The sequence below is a fragment of the Oratosquilla oratoria genome, chromosome 39, assembly GCF_046742065.1.
Source record: "Oratosquilla oratoria isolate Oo_2021 chromosome 39, ASM4674206v1, whole genome shotgun sequence".
NCBI classification, from domain to species: Eukaryota; Metazoa; Arthropoda; class Malacostraca; order Stomatopoda; family Squillidae; genus Oratosquilla; species Oratosquilla oratoria.
Window position 1 is genome coordinate 33917942 of NC_134815.1, and position 25187 is coordinate 33943128.

The 25187-nt window shown below is 38.9% G+C and overlaps 1 protein-coding gene across 10 annotated transcripts in view; it reads left to right on the forward strand.

The window, feature by feature from the left end:
• Nucleotides 1–6379, forward strand: part of LOC143020349 (stomatin-like protein 1) — a 45376-nt gene extending 38997 nt beyond the window's left edge. For all 10 annotated transcript variants that reach the window (XM_076176691.1, XM_076176697.1, XM_076176699.1 and 7 more), the window contains one exon: nt 452–6379. In XM_076176691.1, the coding sequence (XP_076032806.1) occupies nt 452–678 (227 nt within the window). In that variant the 3' untranslated portion in view covers nt 679–6379. The remainder of the gene's footprint in view (nt 1–451) is intronic.
• Nucleotides 6380–25187: the final 18808 nt, after the last annotated feature.

Here is a 25187-nt window from a genome sequence, read left to right on the forward strand (position 1 = left end):
AATGCTGGACAGAATTCAGTTCCCCCACCTCATTCTATTTAGTTAGTAAATAGTAATGCTGTACATATAGTTGTTGTTTTTCAGTGATTTAGCAAGTATGTTTCCAATAAGCATGGCAAAATGAGTTGTATATAATAATAGAATATAAAACAATGTAATACATAATAAACATTGAAACCAGCTGATACTTATTAAGCAAAAATTAGTATTGACGTTTTGGATATCGACTGATATCTTCAGTACCAAACCCATGTTGATAATGAGGGACTACTGTACCTTAAAATCTATTCATTACTAAGTTTTATCTTTACTTAACACATTTATAGAAAATTAGATTAAATTAGTTTTACTTTTATTCTGTAGTCATATTTCTAGTAAATCATATATACAAAGTACATGTATATTTGTTTCAAATGAAGCCCTCTTAATAGCCAGTTTATTCCCTTCACAGGTGTAAAGCAAGTAGTAGAAGGAGACTTGCCCAAAGTGACACCAGATGTAGCAGTAACTATATCTAAGAGTGACCTCCTTGCTATATTTGATGGCACCCTGTCACCATTGCAAGCGTACCTCAGTGGACACCTTACTGTACAGGGCAATAGCCAGATGCTCATGGGTCTTGAATCTCTCCGCCAAGCACCGAAAGAGAAGGATAAGGACGACATATTTATTGTTTAGGTATCGGCACAAAAAAGAATGGGAAATAACATCCATTCTCACTGGAACGTTTTCAAAATGAGTAATATACAACAGTTGAACAAAAACAACTTGTATAAGAACGCCTCCATTATAACTCCACATATTTCACTCACCTGTGTATAAAGCGAAAATTGCAATATCGAGTAATGATTCCTTTAGCTGTAGATTTATATGATTTTTCCCATCATTCCAAGCAATACTCAAAAATTTAACCACACTCAAGAGTTATTGTTTGAAAAAAGAATGCTTGGGTGAAGTTCAAATATAACAAAAGTTACAAGGTGCTCTGTTCTAACATTGAGCTAGGAAAAAGAAATAATTATATTATATAAACTTTCTATGATAGCACAGACTACCTTTTCATAATAAGATTCTGGTACTTATGTTGCAAAAACCACATACATACATACATATACCAAGGCTTTTCCCCCCTTACAAGGGAGGTAGCCAAAAAGGGAAAGGCATAAAATCATTTCCACCCATTCCATCCCTGAATACACTCCACACCCCTCCACCCTCCCTCTTATCTGAGCACCTACTGGTAGGTGCTCAGATTTGTTGCAAAAAACCACATACTGTTTGTTTTGCTGAAGTCATGATCATTCTTCATACTGTAGTCCAAACCTTTATAAAAAAAATACATATGCATCTTTGTAGGAACCTTTTTTAGTGTTAAAAATTAATTGGCTTTTTTTTTTATTGAGTGTTATCTAATAAGTGATACTTCAGTCTAATATGTTCATTTGTACAACACAAATCATAGTATTTAGATATTGAAAATCAATTTCTTTATATAACTTATTTTTACAACAGTGATCCCCGCACAAAATTTAGGATACAAGATCAAGAGAATGCAAAAAGCATCAACCAAATTAATCCAAACATAGAAAGAAAGGTCATATAAGGAAAGATTAAAAGTACTGGATCTGCCATTATTAAAAAAAAGAAGAGAAAGTAATAGTTGTAGTGTGACTTCCATATTTCTCCCTGAGACTACACCATAAAGACTATGCATCAGTACTCCTTTAGTCTGTAAACCACCTATACTGAATAGAATTATACCATTAGCCAGGACAAGATCTAACAAGTATGCCATGAAATCAAAGGCATTCAGAGTAATCACTGATTTTGGATGTAATACACAAAGAGGTTTTAATCACCACTATTTGTAGTTGAAGCAAAACCAAAGCAATACATGCCAATCTTGATCTTCAGTGATTGCAACCTTGTTTATCATAGGCTGTGAATAGTTGCTTCACTGTCAATAGCTTCAATTCTCTTTGTATGAAAACTGAAGTTAAAGTGTATCTATGAATACAGAATCCATTGTTATATAGTTAACAAAAGATATGTGGATGCAAGAACAAATGCCCTTCACCTGGCTCTATGATCAGATACTATGACACCTAGAAAATTGACTATTCTGATTCTCCACTAAACCCAGAAATGAAGTGAGAATGATATCCAGATTATAATCTTTGCAGAAAAAATACACACATGTACACATTGTGTGCACATCTACAATCATATACCAATGACAGGTACCTGCATGTGGATATCCTACAAGATGAACATCAGAGAGAATCAACTCCCTACCACACATCTTCAAAACCTGTCAGCACCGTCACCTCCAATCAGAGATGTATTCCTAAGATCTCTACAGTTTTGTATTTCATCCACCTTTTCACATAAGAGCTGACAACTATTGACTGCTCCCCTCCCTCCATTACTAGAAGGCAGTGACATAGAAATAGCTCCACACTAATATAACATAGACAACATTCCAGTGTCTCTTTCAGAAGAGATCTATGGGAGGACCTGAAAGTCATTGGCAGTCACTCTAGAGCTCCAAATTTCCAGTCTGTGAAACTTAAAGCAACATTTATTATTAACATACACATGTGTAATCTAGTGCAATCATACATAGTACCATTTTATATTATTAACTTAAATACAATCATTCTTATTATTTCATGAAGAAAATCTGATGTGATATTTTTACAAAGAAGTCATTGTTAGATTTTGGTTTTCATTCAAATGATACAATTGAATGTGTGATGTACATTTTTTGTTTAATAAGGTTGTTCTTGTTATGATTTTTCTTAGATACTGATTGTAAATGGAAGAATGTATATACATTTATACAATATCTGTAGAGCGTCAACCCTGTATGTTTTGTACAGTCGGGGCAACAAGTTCTTCTATGCTTTGCTAGCATGTATTGGTATCAGAAGGGTTTTAATTTACTATTTATGTATCTCTTTGTTTATATACCAAAAGGCATCTTCCTTCTTATAAGGAAGATTGCCAGCTAAGGCATGTACTCAATTTACATATAACTGAAAAAGCTAACAGTGCTAATCAAGATAACAAATAAGTAAACTTTCTTTGTTTATCCATGACAAATTACTGACATTTTTTAAGTCTGTTACCAGACACCAAGATTGCACACTAGTGAGTATCAAGAAACTTGTTTCCTGAGCCATACATGCATGTACAGATATCATACCATACCAAAGATTTTTATGCATATGCATTAACATACCAAAGAACACAGTTTTTCTTTGTATTAATCATCAGCATTCTTTTTTTTTCAACTGTAGACAGTTCACACAAGTCTTAAATGCTTAAATTCTTTTAATTTACTTAAATTCCAAAAGGAAATACAGTGGGCCCATGGGTTTCATGCAATTCATGTTCCACAATTCATTAGTTTCATGCATAAACCTAAATTTCTCAATTCATAGTGTCTGTCCTTGCTGCTCATGACTTCCGTGAAGTTGCTGTGCATATTTTACTTTGTCAGCCAACTTCATGATGTCATCTTTGAGGATACTAAATCATAACATGTGCTTGGTGCTTGTGTTCTCATGAATTCTATCTGTTTAACAGTATTAGGATTTCATAATACCTGTGCTGCCTCTAGAGCTATGATGGGTGGTACTTCAGGTGGAAGAAAATTTCCTGTTTGAGGAAAAGAAAGTACGACTAAGTTCGAAAGAGCAGGAAGAATTAAAAAAAGATGTTTAGTATGATTTAAAAGGTGAAGTGATTTCACTTGGAAATGAGGCTTATAACAGTGTGAAAACAATATGAAATTTGTGAAGTAATTATGAGGAGTATCGGGAGTAAGTGTGGGGCAATAATGTGTTTTGATTCGATACTCTTTAAACCATATTTCAAATTGTTATATATTTCAATAAAATTCTCCTGTTAGAATAGGACTGATGGGGAATAGAAAAGGGTGACCTACTTGAGTACTGCTATAATCAGTGCATTCAATATGGAAACACATATTGTGAGCTCGACAATTCAGAAGTTATGCATGAGATATCTGCAACATAGCACACTCAAAGCTCATGAACCCACTGTATAAATTTATTGGAGAATAGTACAAATGTTGTTGATTGATTTTTTTCTCTCTCTCATGTTAAGTGGTGAATTATATGATACAACACAATAGATGGAATTTTCTAAAGTCATTCATCAATATAGTGCCTGGTGATACCAATGTTATTCTCTTTATTTGTTGCTTTTTCAATGCAAGAAAAATATTTGAATTAAACTTTCACTCTATGCATATTCTCCCTGCTAAACCTTAACTAAAATACTGTTGATGTTCAGTCATATATTTCATTGCATTTTTGCAGTTACATGCACATCTCCAGTGAATGACTACAACGAAATTATTTACCAGCTTTCAAACTATTAGCACTGTAAAAAGTTTTGGAATTAAGTTTTATTTGCAACAGATATTAATTAATAATGTTTTGTATTTGTTTCAACATGCCTACTTTTTCAATTTGGTAAATCATTAGTTAATAATATATTATGCAGTCAATACCTCTATTCACTCCATAGATGCAGAGCTGATATATACAAGTTATGCATTACTTCAGTTATGTTCTCCCAGAGTCACAACAGTTACAATAAATACCTGAACATTACTCAAAAGCAGAGGCATAAATCTTTGACATAATGAACAAGTTTGATATTGATGCAGAATTTATCCTTTTCAGTTTTGAAAAAAAAATATTTGAGAAGTAATGTTTGTTGTATGAATACTCTCAACAAAGATCTTACACAATTATGTGAAACTTCTCTACTAGCATTTATGTATATTCAATATAGTTTCTGTAACAAACAAATTATGGTTATATAACTTAAATTTTAAAATGTTGAACCTAATACTATGTTAGAAAATGTAGTAATTATTTAGCATAGGTAGCTATATCCATAAGCTTCCGAGTACTAGGCCTACGCACCTCAAGTGCTGGAGACTTCCGTTATTTGCCAAAGCCTAGACTTCTTGCTTCACCTTATACAATTATCATAAAAGAAATTATAAAAGATTTTTACTGTGGTCAAGTTGTACAAGTATTATATATTATTTGTACAGGAAGCTGTCTCACACTTGAAACTAAGAGAATAAAATAATCAATACCCACCCACCATCTTAAAGCTGGCACAGTATGTAATAATTGTGCTTTAAGGATAATTGTGCATAGTAAGGATAGGAGTGAATATGTGAAATTTAATAAGTTATATTTTAGTGATTCCTAGATGTCATCTTCATTGCTCTATGAAAGTTAGTGACAGTTTTTAATTTCCAGCCATGTTACATTAATTTTTCCTCTATCATGAGATTAATATTCACATTATCACCTTAGTTAACTTATTGTTGTTATTACAGTACATGCTATTGTTCTAGTTCTTTCCAACTCTTTGTGTAAATATTTTCATCATATCTGCAAGTTATCTCAAGTTATTTTACTGTTAATACCATCTACTATCCATACAGTAGGTATTTAAACCTAATCAAATATAATGCCTTTTGACAGTTTACAGGAAAAAATTAAATATCTACCAGGTACAAAACACCAGAAATATAATACTGTATATCTGTATATGAGAGTCTAGTTACCTATTGTGAAGATAGGAATAATTCATACTTCATGGTGATCAGTGGCCACGTCTTAGAGGACATCCAACAGCGATAACTTGTTTCATTGCAACTAAAATCTGTTAAATAATCCAGCATATCACATCTGCTGACATGCTTTTCTTGTTACTGCAAACTGGAGTTTATATTGACAAAAATGTTGTATATTATGGTTTAAATGCTTTATACATATATATAAGTATCATATACATGTATATATGGAGATTTCAGCTCTTCACTGTTTCTCCTTCATAGTACAAGAGGACTGGAATCACAGAAATGAGATACGAGGAACATGATCATGGTAGTGGTGATTTGAGTACCCTGTGGATTGATCAGATAAGTTATAACTCAAGATTTAAAGTTATACCTCTCCAGGTAAGCTGAATCCATGATGAAGTTTCATAGACTTACAGTACCTGGATAGGATGGTCTGCAAATAATGGAAATTTCATCAACTTGTGTAAAATTGTTTACTCTTGTATCCAAACTTTAATCATGTCATGACCTCAACCTTGTTAGACAAAACAGTTAAAAGCTTTTCCTACTGCTTAAGTCCTTGTCCACACACGCATTGCACAACTCATGCTTGCTCAAGGGCAAGATGAGCTTATTTTTGCACAAATGTACACCGATACATATCTTAAGGTACAGTACATGATGAGACTGATATCTATTTATGTAGCCTGTTTGTACATTGTACCAACTCTTGATCAATAATATCCTAAACATGGTTAATTATTTTTTTTCTTAACCTCCGTGTAACAAACATTGAAATATATATTACTGTGCCATCTAATATAATGAAAACATTATTGAGACAGATATCCATAACAATAACAGGAAGCAGTAAACCAACTTTATAGAAGGAAGACAATACAGTATAACCCAAAACAAACAAATTGCAGGTACAAAAAGACTGTACAATGGAGTCTCTAAAGGTTTGATATTCACCCTTACTATTCAACCCCTTCATGGGTGATCTACCAACTCCTGAATGAGACCAAAACACTAATGTTCTCTCATATACAGATTACTTGACAATAATAACCAATAAAACCTAGGCAAATGATCAAAGACAGTTGTAGAGAAAGGCAGAGACAGGAAAAAAAGTTAGAGGTCAATTGAAATGAGAAGATACAGTCTGGGAGAAAGAAATGAAGTGAGCTTTAGTAGTAGAAAAAGTATTTGTATATGTTTGTGCATGTGGAAGTATTTTTGTTCTTGAGAAGTGTGTGTATATTTTCTATGAGAAGGGAGTCAATTTCATTTCCCATGAGTAACAGTAAATATCTTGTAGGGTAATATTCACCTTATTATATATGATTTTTCGTGCATACTGCTCAGGGAAGAGGCACAGAAGACAAATAGTTTATATGGTGTCTAAAGTGAAGTTTATATTTACGTTGGTTGAGTGGATGGATATTGGCAACTTGGTGTAGTGATTCAGGAGTTCTGAAGTCACTCCATTGCGTACCCGTGATAAACCAGACAACAGCATTCTGAACCTTCTGGTGGGGGTAGTTGTTTGTGGGTCATGTCATCTGACTTGATCCCAGGGACAGGCACAGTAACGCCCTGACCAGCGCTAGGTACAGTCAACATTTAGTGGGTAGTGCAATGGCCACAAATTCTATATCAATTTATGTTGTTTAAAATTACTGGATAGGATGCCCAAGAGAAATTTCAACACATAAAATACATCCAGTCACCCGAATATATGGAAACCTCCCCCCCCCCCACCTTCACCTCTCATATGTAACCTGGCTCCCAATCCCTTCATATCCAGTGTGGTGTTCTGGTATGGACAACTAAGGAAGAAATAAAAATCCTGACTACACAGTAATCTTTATCTCTTAATCGCCAAATCAGGTGAGCCTTCATGAAATCAGGAACTGGGGGTCATCGATCGATGCTAGGAGGAAGAAGGTCTTGGAGCTGGAGGCGAGTTGTTGCTGCTGTGATTGGTGAGGATGTTCTGATCTCGGTCGGCAAGAGGCCGTCCTTATAAATCCCGCGGCGGGATCACGGATGGGTCCCTTTGGCACGTCTAGCCTTCTGATTGGCCGCCTTCTCTTTGGCTGTGGTCCGCGTGAGCAAGCTGTGAGCCTTGGCAAATGGATACGCCTCCGCTCGCGTTGGTGACGTCATCAGTCTGAGTTGGACCGAACAGGAAAGCAGATATCTCCGGTGTGTCCGGCATCGGCGGTTGAGACAACGTCATCACACCACTCCCCCCCCCCCTCTTTGGAAGTGAGCAGCGCAGAGGGTAGGGAGTTTCACGAGCAGACTGAGAGTAATGAGCAGGCCTTCTGACCAGACAGCCTGAGCGGGTGATTGTCCCGTCGAGCGAGATCTCTGGAGAGGATGGGCTGGATAATGGAGAAGGTGGCAGCCAGTTGTAGGTGTGGTCGTGGTTTTGACAAGAGGGTCCTGGCTGGGCATAGAGTTGTGGAGATAGACGGGTAGGTGAGTGGGGTAAAGGTGAAGTCGAAATTGAGTCCGAGGGGAAGGTAATGTGTTGAGGGTTGGGAGAACAGTTCTTGTGGGAGGAAGAGGTGGGCTGCCTTGATGTGGACTAGTGGCAGGGATGTGTTGTAAGAGGGAGAGGAGGTGGGAAGGGTTGGAATGGAGAGAAGGAGGGAGGTGAGCTGGTTTGAGCCTGTCGATGGAAATGTGATCTGGCTTAGAACCTCGGTCAATGAGAAAGTGCTTTGCTGACCTATTGATAACTTTGTAGGGTCCATCATACGGTCGTCGGAGAGGGGTTTGTCTGGAGTCCCTCCTGACAAAGACATGGTCCGCTGAATCAAGGGACAGGGGAACATGTACTGGGTTTGTGCGTGTCATCCGTGGTGGCGGGGGACGGGTGTTGGCAAAGGTCTCCCTGAGTAGTTGACGGAGGGTGTGTCAGTCAGGGTCGCCGACAGCAGGGTTGGCTATCTCCCTGGGAAGGCAAAGGTTCTCTGCATATACTAACTGAGATGGAGATACGTCGCTGTCGACCTTGGGAGTGTTGCAGATGGAGAAAAGCACCAGAGGAAAAGCATTGGCACAACCATATGAGGGTTGCTGTGCTTTTAGTGACTCAGCTGGCAGTGGAACCTTTCCACGAGTCCATTGGCTCGTAGAAAGGTTCCACCGCCAATCAGTGTTGTACAAATACTTTCCCGCATTGTTTACTTACCAATTGTACTATCATGATGGAGATGAGTTGAATGCAAAATTTCGTGTACATGTAACTCGAGTATACAAATATATAAGAAAAGTTGCGCTCAACTTATATCTCTCTTGATGGCGCAATTGGTTGTCATTATCAATTGTCACGTGCTAGCGGAGGTTCGAGTCCTTGGCTGTCCCATGTTTTAATTTCTGCATGTATGCCTCCTCAAGCCTCTCAATGTTGATGGCTTAGAATTAAAGTTAATTGTGGTTGATGAATATAAATCTGTTCACTGAGACCCATTCAGTGTTGTACGAATACTTTCCCGTGTTGTATACATATTAATTGTACTATCATGGTGGAGAAGAGTTAAATGCAAAATTTCGTGTACGTGTATGTAACTCGAGCATACAAATATATAAGAAAGTTTGCGCTCAACTTATATCTCTCTTGATGGCGCAATCGGTGAAGTCTATCAATTGTCAAGTGCTAGTGAAGGTTCAAGTCCTTGGTTGTACCACGTTTTAATTTCTGCATGTATGCCTCCTTGAGCTTCTCGATGTTGATGGCTTAGAATTAAAGTGAATTGTGGTTGATAAATGAATATATATATATACAGTAAATTTCCACTTATCCGAACTCCAAGGGGGATTAGAAATGTCCGATTAATCGAAATGTTCGGTTAATCCTACTTTGTATGTTTCGTTCCCGTAGAGTTTTTTGGCGGTAATGTCTGCTGCAATATTCGTACCTGTAAACTTAACATACACATGGAAATGCTTATAATAATTCATAAACATATTCTATAGAGTATAAAGAGAAAATGTTTAAGGAGAGCTTGTGATACCGTATCGTCACCGAGAGGACTCACGAATGTATGTACCGCCAAACAGCCGATCAGGTGTAAATATGGAGTGTGCTGCCACCGTGTGAGCACTTGGTGAAGCTTGCGGGGGTGGCGGAAGAGGCGGCGGGGTGTTTGAATGTTCGGTTGAGATCCAAATACGTTCGGTTAAAGCGATGTCTACCGTATTGAGAAAATGTTCGGTTAATGCGATTATTCGGTTAAAACACGTTCGGATAAGCGCGAGTTTACTGTATATATATATATGTATTTACCTAGTTGTATTTTACGGGAAGGGGAGCTATGCTCGTGGTGTCCCGTCTTCATACCTCATTTTATCTAGACTGTTTTTAAATTCATGTATTGTTTTTGCATACACCATTTTCCCATCTAACTTGTTCCAAACGTCTATTACTCTGTGGGGAAAGCTGTTCTTTTTCAGGTCTCTTCTATAACTGTCTTGATTTTCTTTTCATGTCCTCTTGTATTTCTACTATCTCATTTTATTAGATCCTCTCTATCAATAGTTTCTATGCCTTTCATGATTCTATAAATAGTTATCAAGTCTCCTCTCTCTCTTCTTTGCTCTAATGTCTGTAGCTCAAGTTTTGCTAGTCTCTCTTCATATTATATTTCTGAGAATGTTGGTACCAGTTTTGTAAATGCTTTTTGTATTCTTTCAAGTTTTGTTATACATTTTTTTGTACTTGGTGACCACGTCGTCGCTGCATACTCCAATCTTGGTCTTATCAAAATGACTAGTATTTTCTTCATCATTTCTTCGTCCAGGTATGTAAATGCCACTTTGTTCTTATTAAATTATAAGTTTCTCCAAAACATTTATTCATATGTTTCTCAGGGGACATATCATTCATGATAATGACTCCCAGGTCCTTCTCATTATCTACTTTTTTAATTTCTTCCTCTCCCAATTTATATGATCCCACTATTCTTTTTTTGCTTCTTCCAAATTCCATTATACTACACTTCTTAATATTGAATTCCATCTCCCACTTCCTACTCCATTCCCATACTTTATTGAGATCACTCTGTAGCGACTCACAATCTTCTTCAGTGTTCACTTTTTTCAACAATTTTGCATCATCTGTAAAGAAACTCATATAACTTTCAATTCCTTTATCCACATAATTAATGTATACATATATATATATATATTATATATATTATATATAGATATTATATATATATATATATATATATATATATATATATATATATATATATATATATGAAACATTACTGGGGCCAGAACTGTTCCTTGTGGAACACCACTTATCACTACATCCCAATTAGAGTGTTCGTTTCTCATCACCACCCTCATTTTTCTTTCATGCAAGAAGTCTTCCATCTACTTCAGCAGTTTGTCCTGTATTCCTCCTGCAGTTTCTAATTTCTTTGACAACTTATGTGGCACCTTATCAAATCTTTTTCAGGTCTAGAAATGCACAATCAGCCTATCCATCTCTTTCTTGTATTACATCTATTAGATTTGAATAGAAACACATTAAGTTTGTGATGCATGATCGTCCTTATATCTAAATTCCATTGGGTTTAGTACATTGTTTTTTTCCAAATGCTTTACCCATCTAATTTTGATCATTCTTTCACAAATTTTACCTATCGTACTTGTAAGAGAGACTGGTCTATAGTTAGTAGGGTCTTCCTTGTTTCTCCCTTTGTATATTGGTACAATATTTGCTCTTTTCCAATCTTCTGGAGCTTTTACTTCTTTCAATGAACTGCTTATTGGTCCATGCGATTTTCTGACATCGAGATTACTCAAGTGTTTCATTATTTCATTCCTTGATACTTCTATCTCTTTCATAGGGGGACTTTCTCCTCCCACTCGATATCTCTAGGTTGTATGTTCTCCCTCGTAAACACCGATTTAAAATGCTTATTCATAATTTCTGCCATTTCTATTTCCTCTGTGTATTCAATTCCTCCTTGTTATAGTTTCTCTTATTCTTGTTTGTTTTTGAGTTTGTTGTTTACAAACCTGTAGAATAGTTTTGGTTGATCTTTACATTTTTCTATGACATTTTTTTCATATTTTCTCTTTGCTTCTCTGCACTCTTGTACATATTCATTTCTATAACTAGCATATATTTTCCATTTTTCAGGTCTTTTGTCTTTTTTCCATTTTATCCAAGCTTTATCCCTTTTGTCTTTTAACTCCCTACATCTTTTGTTGTACCAGCATTTTACATATTCTTTTTCTTGCTTTTGTCTTGGAACATACTTTTCCACTCATTCTTTATCATTTTTTGTCAAAATATTCCATTTCTCTTCTACTGTTGTTTCCTCCTTGTGTATTCTTTCCCAGTCTGCTTTTTGAAAGAATTCTCTTATTTTATCATTTCTTTTACCATACATCAATCTTCCCTTCCTATATTGTTGGTTTTTTTCGTGTATTTTTCCTCATTTAGTTCCAGGTCAACCAATATGTGGTCACTTTTATTTATTGGTGTCTTATATTCGATTTTGTCCACTATTTCGGGTTCTGATGTGATTATTAGGTCCAGTCTCGATGGTTCTTCCTCATTTCTATACCTAGTATTCTCTTGTATCCATTGCGTCATTGTATGTTCTATAATCATATCAAGTAGTACATTTCCCCATACGTCATCTCCACCCTTCACTGTCATCTCTTCCCAGCAGATTTCTTTACAATTAAAGTCACTCATCATAACTATTCTTCCTCCATCTTCCATTATCTTATTTAGTGTTCTCCCTGTGTCTTCTAACATGTTTTTGTGTTCTTTCTCTTCCCACGAAGCCATTTTAGGAGGCACTTAATTTACTACGAACTTCCTGCTCTTCACCTCCCTGTCCTCCACTTCCATCATAATCATCTTTACTCTATTCTTTCCATATGTGGCATTCCTCACATTTATATCCTTCTTAGTCAGGAACATAATTCCACCCCCTTGTTTTACCTCTCTGTTTCTAATCCAATAATTATATGCACCATGTCCTACACTATTGGGTGGTAGTGGACCTTTCAATTTTGTCTCTACAATTCCCATTATGTCCGGTTCTTTTCCCTTCAGGTAATCATTCAGTTCGTTCAAGCCTGTTATTAAGCCATCTATATTTGTGTAAGATACTTTTAATTTTCTGCTGCTTCCATTGCGTTTTCTATTTCCCTTTTGTTTTTCTCTGCTATGAACCATTTCCTCACTTTCATATTCACTACTCTCCAATAGAATTTCTCCTTTTCTGACTACGTTTTTTTTTTCTTTCTTTTTTTTTTCTTTTAGTATTTTCGTTTTCTCCTCCTCTTTCCTCTTTATTCATTTCTCTGGTGTTATCTGTATTGTATTTCCCTAGCCTATATATTTTTTCTATTTTCCCTGTTTCTGGTTCACCTTCTTGAACTACTTCTAAAATCTTATTTACTTTTTCCTTTTCCTCCTTTATTCTTGTAGTCCTATTTAGATTATACTTCTCTTCCATCCCTAATATAATTACACATTTCTTTTTATTCGCTAAGTCTCTTACTATATTCTCCTTCTCCCTCATCACTTTAATAACTGTGTCCTAAGTTCGTTCTTTCATCTGTCGTTTTACTATATCTTTAAATTCCATTTTATTGTTCTCTTGTACTTTTTCAACCACTTACCTCTTTTGCTATGGACTCTTTATTCTCTTTATTACTCCTCTTCAATTCCTCATTCTCATCCTTTACTTCTCTTAACTGTCTTTTTAATTCTGTGCCGTTACGAGAGGTAACGGGGCTTTTTTATATGTCCGTGTATCCCCATGTTTACATATCTTTTTGTCGTAAGGCTCGTTTCCCCTCGGAAGAGGTTTCAAGTTTGTTTTTTCTAATGCTTTAATTTAAGTATGTTGCGAGCAGAAGCTTCGTCTGCTTAAGAATACTATCGTTGTAAGTTGTCTGCAAGCTGTGCTGCAAGATAGCATCTCATTATTTGTACAATGTTCACTTTAAGAATTAGACTTAAGAAGGTGTGTAAGAACCGGTTGCGGTGGTGTGATGTCACGTCACGCCTCCAGCCAGTGTGGTTTGAAACGCCTTCAGTTGTATACCCGCTCCCTTCGCGGCCTACTCGTTTTTTCATCTACTACTTCTACTCTTCCTCCCAATTACTGTCTGCTGCCATAGTTTCAATGGCAGCACCTGTTGTGTGAAGATGAGAAAGTCGTGTTTTCTATTGCCAATAAACGTTAGCGACGAGCACTCCGTGGATTCTTAACCCCGCGTTGTTTACGTTACGTAACGCCAGAAAAGAGGGCACTCGTTACGCTAACCCCCTATGCGTAGCAGAGTAATCTGTGAAGCCACAATGAAAAAACGATGGCCATTGGCGCTCTCTGCCAAGAAAATCGCTTTCGTGAAGAGGTGAATGAAAAGAGCCGCTGCGAAGGAGTTAAAAGTTAGCCATGCAGTATGCCAAGTCCATCTTGAGGATATGGCCAGACCACGCCCTGCACGCCGTTGCCACGTCTAGATTCCCCTCGTCGTCACCACATGAACTTGATGTGCCGCCTTCCCGGCATAAGTTGCGTGTGTACACTGAAGTGTAGTGGCGCAAGTTAAGTGTAATGGCGCAAGTTAAGTGTAGTGGCGCCAAAGTGTAGTGATCTTGTGTCGTCTTAGTAATCGTATCGGCGCGCGAGTGTGATGTGGCAACAATGTATGGTTGCGGTTTCTAATGTTTGTTTACATAACAAACCCATCGTATTTATGTAAGCATGGGTTTTCCTTTGAAGGCAAGCTACCTTGCCTAAAATCCTGTCATATGTTAATATAAGCATGCGACTAATGTGCATTTTTAGATTGAACCAAATGTAGGGTTTAATCTGTTGTTGTCTACCTCAATAGTCGTATAGTTAGGAGTGTGGTAACGTACTCCGTGGTTTTCGATTAAGTTCGAGTTTTCCTTGTCTTCTTTATCATATTACTGTCTTGTCTCTCACTGTTTCTCTCGCTTGGCAATATGTCTTCCAACCACAGTATAGATGAAGGACCCGTCTCCGGTAGGGTCAGAGTCCTCACGGCTGAAGGGCAAGAGGCCTTTCAGAGAGCGTCTGATCAGCATGAAGAGAGGGTAAGGGCGAGTAGAGAACGAGTACAAGCCTTATTGGAAGAACCGAATCATAGTCCTTGGTTGTATAAGGCCCATGCTGTGTACCAGGATACTGTAAAAAGGTATCTGGAATTCTTAATGCGTGAACGTACTTCAGAAAGTCTGGCTCGTGCTGAATCAGTGAAGCACGAAGACAGGGATTTTCAGGCATCTTTTCGTCAGGTAATCAGTAACTATGCTTCCTCTTCCTCAGTTGAAGTCACGGAAGAGGAACACCACACTGAACCGTTTTTACAAGATGACCCGAAGTCCAATCAAGTTCCTTTATCCCTCGTCGACCACTCTGAGTTTTGTATGCCCCCTTCCATGAAGGGCAGTTCAAGAAGGTCGGTTAGGTCAGGTCGTTCCAGTAGCACCAGTGTTAGTGTTGCAAGGAAGCAACGAGCCAAGGTGGAGACCGCTCGTATCAGAGTCAAGTTTGCCGAACAGGAGGGTCAGCTTATGAAAGAGCAGGCTGAAATGCAGGCCAAGTTCAAAGTTATGACACAGCAAAAGGAGTTGGAAGAAGCCGAAGCCGAACTTAGGCATTTAGGAGCCGACGATGATTGGGAAACATGCAGTGACTGGGACCAATTAAAAGGTACAGTCGCTACCCGCACCCAACTATATGTGGAGCAACAGGGTGGTATAGTTGAAGTTTCCGCTAGTCAGAAGGATCCGGTAGGCTTGAATCCTGAAAGCCCTGTTTTCAAGCCCTGTTCTGATTTCAGAGTTAACTCACAGCCTGCTAACAATGTTCCATTCAGTTTTGAACCTCGTATCGAAAAAGTAAAGGTGAGGTCTGTGCAACCTGCGCAGCAACCTGTTGCTAACCATGTTTCTTATGCGTCACCACCTGTAGTAAAACCTCCCCGGAGTGCATCTCCTAGATTGGGGACAACCTCCAATTCTGCTGATTTGAGCAAGTTCTTCTTGCGGAAGGATTTACTTCTTAGCAGGCTGTCTACGTTTGATGATACTGCGGAAGACTATGCTGTTTGGAAGGAGAGTTTCAAGGAAGTCGTGCAAGAGTTAGGCACCTCATGTAAGGAGGAAATAGACCTGTTAGTTAAGTACCTAGGTCCTGAGTCTAAAGAATGGGCCCGTACAACTAGAAACTCAAATGCCAAGAATCCAACCCTGGCGTGCAGTAGAATTTGGGAGCGCTTGGATGACAGGTTTGCTGCCCCTTCGATCATTGAGACTTCAATTAAAAAGAAGCTCACCAACTTCTCTAGGATTTCACCTAGAGACACCTTAAGGTTATACGACCTGTGTGACATTCTGTACCAGATAGAAGCCTTGAAGGCTAACCCTGTATACAGTACACTGTTTGCATATTATGACGCCTCGTCAGGCATCAATCCCATTGTCGCAAAACTTCCACCCTGTATACAGAGAGCGTGGACTGGCAGAGCCATGAACTACAAGACTGCTCACGGTGTGCCGTACCCACCTTTCTCCTTCTTCATTGAGTTTGTGAAGGAGATGGCAAGGGTCGAGAATGATCCATGTTTCTCTTATCAAAGCCTTGGAGCCGATGGTTTTGTGAAACCAGAGAAGCCACCTCCCTCTAAGTTTCCTCAAGTACGTGTGAAGAAGACTGACACCATGTTGTCCAGTGGCAGTAAGACGACCACGGGCGCTGACAGGTCTGTTGGCGCCGCTAGTCCTACCGAGCAAAGAAAGGCAGAAAAGGGAGATTTTTGCGTCTACCATGATGCCTACGTACACCATTTGGATTTCTGCAGGGCTTTTCGCACCATGTCAGTGAGCGAGAGGAAGGTTTTCTTAAACGATAAAGGAGTGTGCAACAGATGTTGCAAAGGTAACCATCCTCCTTCCAGCTGCAAAGAGAGAACTTTCTGCAAACTCTGTAAGGCCCATACTCATGTGACTGCCTTACATCACGATGAACCCAGGTCGAAGAGGAGTTCGACTCAAGCGGTTACACAGCATGGAAGGGAGGTTGCTCAAGATAAAACACCTCGCTCCCCTGTAGTCAATCAAGTGCCGCTTCCAAATGTTCTTACCCCCGTAGTAAGGACTCAGGGAGGGGAGGATGCTGCGGTCAATTCCAAATGTACCTTGATATGCAGTAACCCCACTTCCACGAGTAAGTCCTGCGCCAAGACCTTCTTGGTAAAGGTCTATCCTGAAAGTAAGCCAGAGCTCGGAGTGTGGTGTTATGCCATCCTAGACGATCAGTGCAATTGCTCTTTAGCAAGGTCTGAGTTTTTCGATTTGTTTGACAAGCTGAGCAAACGGGTTTCATATCGTCTAGCTACCTGTGCAGGTGTAACGGGCGCTTCTGGGCGCACCACCAAAAATTACACCATCGTGTCTTGGCATAACTCACAAGAGGTACATATCCCTCAGTTAGTGGAATGCGACAGCATTCCCAATGTAAGAGAAGAGATACCCACCCCCGCCATAGCTCGTGGTTATCCCCATCTGTCCGACCTGGCCGAATGTATTCCACCTCTGGTTCCTGAAGCTGAGATTCTACTCATCATTGGTCGAGATGTGCCTTCAGCTCATTACATTTTTGACCAGAGAATTGGACCTGTCAATGCCCCTCTAGCTCAACAGACCAGTCTGGGTTGGGCAATCATTGGGGAAGTGTGTCTCCATGGCACTTGTAGGCCTCCTGTCATTAGCAGTTTCAAAACATCCTTCGTACATGATAGACGTCCCTCTATAGTCGCACCATGTGGTAACCGGATTCATGTTTCTGAAGTAAAGGATGATTTGTTCAAGGTAACCAAAGATGATGACAAGGCTGCCCTGTCGATTGAAGACAGGAAGTTCTTGGATGTTATGAACTCAGAGTTCCGCAAGGATCAAAGTGGTCATTGGGTCGCGCCACTGCCTTTCCGTCCCAATGTTGTAGCCACCAGTAATAATAGAGACTTTGTGTGGCACCGCACACTGTCTCTCCATCGTAGCCTCAGCACAAAGCCTGAAAAACGTCAGCATATGATGGCCTTCATGCAAAAGATGTTAGATCGTGGGCATGCTGAGGTTGCACCACCATTGAAGTCTGATCAGAAGTGCTGGTATCTTCCATTGTTTGGGGTGTACCACCCTAAGAAACCTGACAAGATCAGGGTTGTGTTCGACTCTTCTGCCAAATCCAGAGAGTTCTCCCTAAATGATATGCTGATGTCAGGTCCTGATATGACGAACAGCATTCTCGGGATTCTTCTACGTTTCCGTCAGGAAGCTGTAGCAGTGGCAGCTGATGTAGAACAGATGTTCTACAATTTCAAAGTGAAGACTGAGCAAAGAGATTACCTCAGATTCTTCTGGTACAAGGATAATGACCCTGACAAAAGGTTGATTGAGTATAGGATGACTGTTCACGTTTTTGGGAACACGCCATCTCCCGCCATTGCCACCTATGGCTTGCGTAAGTCTGTAGAAGATGCCTCTCCTGAAGTTCGCTATTTCATAGAGAACAATTTCTACGTGGATGATGGGTTAGCATCTCTGCCAGATGCGGAGACTGCTTACAAGTTAATCCAAGACTCTAAGTCAGCACTCCAAGAAGGAGGACGCCTGCGCTTGCACAAGATCACTTCCAACAGTAAGGAAGTGCTGGAAAAGTTTGCCACCAGTGAGCTGGCTGATAACCTTCAGGAGCTGAACCTAACTTCTGACTCTATGCCTATGCAGTCTAGCCTGGGCCTCTTATGGGACATCCAAAGAGACGTTTTCGTCTATAAGTTCATGGATTCAGACAAGCCTTCGACAAAAAGAGGGATACTGTCTGTTGTAAATAGTCTGTTTGACCCCATGGGATTCTTAGCTCCAGTAATAATAGTGGGAAAACTACTCCTAAGAGAGATAACCAATCTAAAGTGTGGTTGGGATGAACCCATACCAGCTAAGATCCATACCAAATGGTCCAGATGGCTAACGTCCTTAAGGGACCTCAAGGACATAAGCATCAATCGTCAGTTTGCTAGTATTTCTTTGTCTCAAGCTCACAGGATAGAGCTTCATACCTTTTCAGATGCTTCCAGAGTAGCAGTAGGAGCTGTATCATATCTTAAGGTTTTCAGTGATACCAAAAGCTACCAGGTGTGTTTTGTGAGGGGACAAGCTAAAGTAGCTCCCAGCCATGGTCATACTATTCCCAGGTTAGAGTTGTGTGCTGCAGTGATGGCAGTTAATCTCAGCAATTCCATCTCGGATTGCTTGGACAAACCCTTAGACGCAAGACATTTCTATTCTGACAGCATGATTGTCTTGGGCTATATTCATAATGAAAGGCGTAGATTTCATGTCTACGTGAGTAACAGAGTAGACCACATTAGGTCGTCCACCGAACCTAACCAATGGCATTATGTACCTACAGATTGTAATCCAGCAGACCTGGCTACCCGTGGTCTTGAAATAACCGACCTAAATCAGAGTGATTGGTTGTCAGGTCCCTCAAGCTTATTTGAGGATGTTGTATCCACCAGTGGAAGTTTTCCTCTTGTAAGCCCTGAGACAGATAAAGAAGTAAAGGTATCAGACTACACAATTGAGTCTGAACCCCTTGTTAGTGCAAACAAAAGCAATGTAGAGCCTGCAATTGCGTCATTAGCTCAGAGGTTCTCTAATTTCTCCTGTTGGAGGAGACTTGTAAGAGCGGTAGCTCTCCTTAAGCATATAGCCCGTTCTTTCAAACAAGGTAACAAGTGTTGTTCAGGTTGGCATATGTGCAACAGACATAAGTCACCCGATCAACTAGAAGATGCAGCTGATTTCATTGTTCAGACATACCAAAAGGATTATTTCTCGTCTGCCATGACTAAATTGCAAGGTGAAGTTTGTTTACCTCCTTCCAGTCCCATTGCATCTCTGTCTCCTTATTTAGACCAGAAGGGCCTACTTCGTGTAGGAGGCAGGTTGAGTGAAGGCGGTGATGTACTGGGTATGCTTGCAAGGCCTATTATTATTCCAAAGGAATCCCATTTAGGCTTGTTGTTGATCCGTCACTACCATGAGACAGTGCACCACCAAGGGAGAGTGATTACAGAAGGAGCCGTCCGTACAGGTGGTTTCTGGATTTTGGGAGGGAAACGTACCATTTCTAAGGTCATTTCCAAATGCGTCACCTGTAGAAGGGTAAGAGGTAAGGTGTGTGTTCAGAAGATGGGAGACTTACCCGTCGATAGACTTACTCCCAATCCGCCATTTTCCTATGTAGGAGTTGACCTTTTTGGCCCCTGGCATATAAAAACTCGGCGCACTAGAAGTTCCTTCCTCGAAAGTAAAAGATGGGGCGTTCTGTTCACCTGTCTTGTTTCCAGAGCTATCCACATAGAGACTGTAGAAGAATTGAGTACTTCCTCCTTCATTAATGCCTTAAAGAGATTAATCTGTATTCGTGGCCCAGTTAAAATGATGCGTTCTGACAGAGGCACGAACTTTGTAGGTGCTGTCAAAGCACTGAACTTGCTTGCCATTACCGATGAAGGTGGTGATGTCAATAGTTTCTTGACAAGTCAAGGTTGCACTTGGTTGTTTAACCCTCCTCATGCTTCTCACATGGGTGGAGCATGGGAGCGTATGGTGGGGATAGTCCGCAACATCATGAATGTGATACTGACTAACCATCACCCCAAGGCATTATCACATGAGGTGTTAGTAACCTTCTTTGCAGAAGTATGTAAGATCGTGAATTCCAGACCTTTAGTTCCTGTTTCCTCGGACCCTAGTAGTCCTTTCATATTGTCTCCGTCCATCCTTCTCACTCAGAAAACTGATATTCCTGTAACTCTTCCTGAAGAGATAGATATTAAGGCGGTATACAAATCTCAATGGAAGCATGTCCATCACCTTGCTGAGGAATTCTGGAAGAGATGGAAGAAAGAGTATCTTTCCTCTTTGCAACCCAGAAGAAAGTGGGTCAATTCCTCTCCAAATGTAAAGGTGGATGATGTAGTGTTGGTAAAAAATCAAGAGTGTCCCCAAGGACAGTGGCCCTTGGGTATTGTAAACAAAGTATTCCCTGGCAAGGATGATTTAGTCAGGAAGGTCCAAGTAAGAGTTGTGGTAAACAACAAAGCCCATGAATATGTAAGACCCATTTCTGAGCTTGTGTTGCTAGGTCAATAGATTTGGTAATTTTCCCCCTAGAAAATTAGGAAGGGAGTGTGCCGTTACGAGAGGTAACGGGGCTTTTTTATATGTCCGTGTATCCCCATGTTTACATATCTTTTTGTCGTAAGGCTCGTTTCCCCTCGGAAGAGGTTTCAAGTTTGTTTTTTCTAATGCTTTAATTTAAGTATGTTGCGAGCAGAAGCTTCGTCTGCTTAAGAATACTATCGTTGTAAGTTGTCTGCAAGCTGTGCTGCAAGATAGCATCTCATTATTTGTACAATGTTCACTTTAAGAATTAGACTTAAGAAGGTGTGTAAGAACCGGTTGCGGTGGTGTGATGTCACGTCACGCCTCCAGCCAGTGTGGTTTGAAACGCCTTCAGTTGTATACCCGCTCCCTTCGCGGCCTACTCGTTTTTTCATCTACTACTTCTACTCTTCCTCCCAATTACTGTCTGCTGCCATAGTTTCAATGGCAGCACCTGTTGTGTGAAGATGAGAAAGTCGTGTTTTCTATTGCCAATAAACGTTAGCGACGAGCACTCCGTGGATTCTTAACCCCGCGTTGTTTACGTTACGTAACGCCAGAAAAGAGGGCACTCGTTACGCTAACCCCCTATGCGTAGCAGAGTAATCTGTGAAGCCACAAATTCATCTATTTCATTAGTTAGGTTTTGATTCTCCTTCTTTAGTTCTTCCAGTTTATCAACTCTTTGTGTAACTAGTGTTAATTGTTTAAACCTAACCTCCCATTCTTCGTTTTTTTTTTTTTTTTTTTTTTTTTATTCTCCTCTAGATTTACTAGTCGGAGGGGGGTGAGGGGAGTTGTCATTTCCTCCATCATTAAATCCATAAAAACAGTTATCTTCTCTTTCCATTGAGTGGCTATTATCTATATTTCTACTTTTGACACCTCTGCTCCCCTGTTCTCCCTCGTCTGTGTGTTCTGCACTCCTTTTGTTGACACCCCTTCTAACGTCCGGGGCCGGTTCGTCCCCTTCCTCATTTCCTTCCATTTTTCTCAGTAATCCCTCCCTTTCTCCTTTTTCTTCACCTTCCCACTACACCACGAGCTTTCTCCTTCCCTACTAATACAACAAAGGTACTCCCTCGTTGTGGAGATCGACGAAACTTGAAGTTTTCCTGGAGTTCCAAACTTCGCTGTCACTTTGACCGATGTATTTACCTAGTTGTATTTTACAGGAAGGGGAGCTATGCTCGTGGTGTCCCGCCATCATATCTCATTTTATCTAAACTGTTTTTAAACTCATGAATTGTTTTTGCACACACCACTTTTTCGTCCAACTTGTGCCAGATGTCTATTACTCTGTGGGGAAAGCTGTTCTTTTTCAGGTCTCTTCTATAACTGTCTTTCTTGATTTTCTTTCCGTGTCCTCTTGTATTTCTATCATCCCATTTTATTAGATCCTCTCTATCAATACTTTCTATACCTTTCATGATTCTATAGATAGTTATCAAGTCTCCTCTCTCTCTTCTTTGTTCTAATGTCTGTAGTTCAAGTTTTACTAGTCTCTCTTCATATGATAGTTTTGAGAGTGTTGGTGCTAGTTTTGTAATTGCTCTTTGTATTCTTTCAAGTTTTGTTATACATTTTTTTGTACTTGGTGACGACATCGTCGCTGCATATTCCAATCTTGGTCTTATCAAGGTAACTAGTATTTTCTTCACCATTTCTTCGTCCAGGTATGTAAAACCCACTTTGATTGTTCTTATTAAATTATAAGTTTCTCCAAAAATCTTGTTTATATGTTTCTCAGGGGACATATAATTTATAATAATGACTCCCAGGTCCTTCTCATTTTCTATTTTCTTTATTTCTTCTCCCAATTTATATGATCCCACTATTCTTTTTTTTTTTTTTTTTTTTTTTTTTTGCTTCTTCCAAATTCCATTATACTACACTTCTTAATATTGAATTCCATCTCCCACTTTCTACTCCATTCCCATACTTTATTGAGATCACTCTGTAGTGACTCACAATCTTCCTCAGTGTTCACTTTTTTCACCAATTTTGCATCATCTGCAAAGAAGCTCATATAACTTTCAATTCCTTTATCCATATCATTAAAATATATACAGGAAACATTATTGGGACCAGAACTGTTCCTTGTGGAACACCACTTATCACTTCATCCCAATTAAAGTGTTTGTCTTTTATCACCACTCTCATTTTTCTTTCATGCAAGAAGTCTTCCATCCACTTCAGCAGTTTGTCCTGTATTCCTCCTGCAGTTTCTAATTTCTTTAGCAACTTCTTATGTGGCACCTTATCAAAAGCTTTTTTCAGGTCTAGAAATGCACAATCAGCCCATCCATCTCTTTCTTATATTACATCTATTAGACTTGAATAGAAACACATTAAGTTTGTGACGCATGATCGACCTTGTCTAAATCCAAATTGTCTTGGATTTAGTACTTTTTTTTCTAAATGTTTTACCCATTTAGTTTTGATAATTCCTTCACAGATTTTAGTTATCGTACTTGTAAGAGAGACTGGCCTATAGTTAGTAGGGTCTTCTTTGTTCCCCCTTTATATATAGGTACTATATTTGCTCTTTTCCAATCTTCTGTAACTTTTCCCTCTTTCAATGTATTTTGTCAGTTTATTCCTGCATTCTCTCATAATCCAGTTTGCCATTTCATCTGGTCCATGCGATTTTTTGACATCGAGATTACTCAAGTGTTTCATTATTTAATTTCTTGATACTTCCATCTCTTTCATAGGGGGAACTCTCTCCTATTCGATATTTCTAGGTTGTATGTTCTCCCTTGTAAACACCGATTTAAAATGCTTATTCATAATTTCTGCCATTTCTATTTCCTCTGTGTATCCGACTCCTCCTTGCTGTAGTTTCTCTAATTCTTGTTTGTTTTTCAGTTTGTTGTTTACAAATCTGTAAAATAAATTTGGTTGATCTTTACATTTTTCTATGACATCTGTTTCGTAGTTTATCTTTTCTTCTCTGCGCACTTGTACATATTCATTTCTATAACTAGTATATATTTTCCATTTTTCAGGTTTTTTGTCTTTTTTTCCATTTTACCCAAGCTTTACCCCTTTTATCTTTTAACTCCCTACATCTTTTGTTGTACCAGCACTTTACATATCATTTTTCTTGCTGTTGTCTTGGCACATACTTTTCCACTCATTCTTTATCATTTTTTGTCAAAATACTCCATTTCTCTTCTACTGCTGTTTCCTCCTTGTGTATTCTTTCCCAGTCAGCTTTTTGAAAGAATTATTTCATTTTGTCAAAGTTTGTTTTTCATACATCAATCTTCCCTTTCTATATTGTTCATTTTTCATGTATTTTTCCTCATTTAGTTCCAGTTCAATCAATATGTGGTCACTTTTACTTATTGGTATTCAGATGTGATTATTAGGTCTAGTCTCGATGGTTCTTCTTCATTTCTATACCTAGTGTTCTCCTGTATCCACTGTGTCATTGTATGGTCAATTATCATCTCGAGTAGAACATTTCCCCATGAATCGTCTCCACCCTTTACTGTCATCTCTTCCCACCAGACTTCTTTGCAATTAAAGTCGCCCATCATAACTATTCTTCCTCTACCATTATCTTACCTAATTCTATCCTTGTGTCTTCTAACATATTTTTATGTTCACTCTCTTCCCACGAGGCTGTTTTCGGAGGCACATAATTTATCACAAACTTTCTGCTCTTCTTATCTCTGTCTTCCACTTCTATCATAATCATCTCTACTGTATTCTTTCCATATGTGACACACCTTATGTTTATATCCTTCTTAGTCAGGAACATAACTCCACACCCTTGTTTTGTCTCTCTGTTTCTAATCCAATAATTATATGCATCATGTCCTACACTGTTGGGTGGTAGTGGACCTTTTAATTTCGTTTCTACAATTCCCATTATGTCCAGTTCTTTTCCCTTCAGATAATCATTCAGCTCATTCAATCCTATTATTAATCCATCTATATTTATGTAAGACACTTTTAGTTTTCTGCCACTTCCATTGTATTCTCTGTTTCCCTTTTGTTTTTCTCTAGTATGTCGTATTTCCTTTCTTTCATATTCACTACTCTCCAATAGAATTTCTCTTTTTCTGACTCTGTTCTGTTCTCGTTTTTTTCTTAGCTTCATGTCTTTTCATTTTTTCCTCCTCTCTTTCCTCTTTATTCATTTCTCTTTTTATCCATACCTTTTCATATTGTTCACTGTTTGCTAGTTTCCCTGTTTTTGCTAAGATATTCTCTGCCGTCGTTTGTGACCTGAATTTAATCTTAATTGGTCAGGTCTTATCTGTACTATACTTTCCGAGCCTAAAC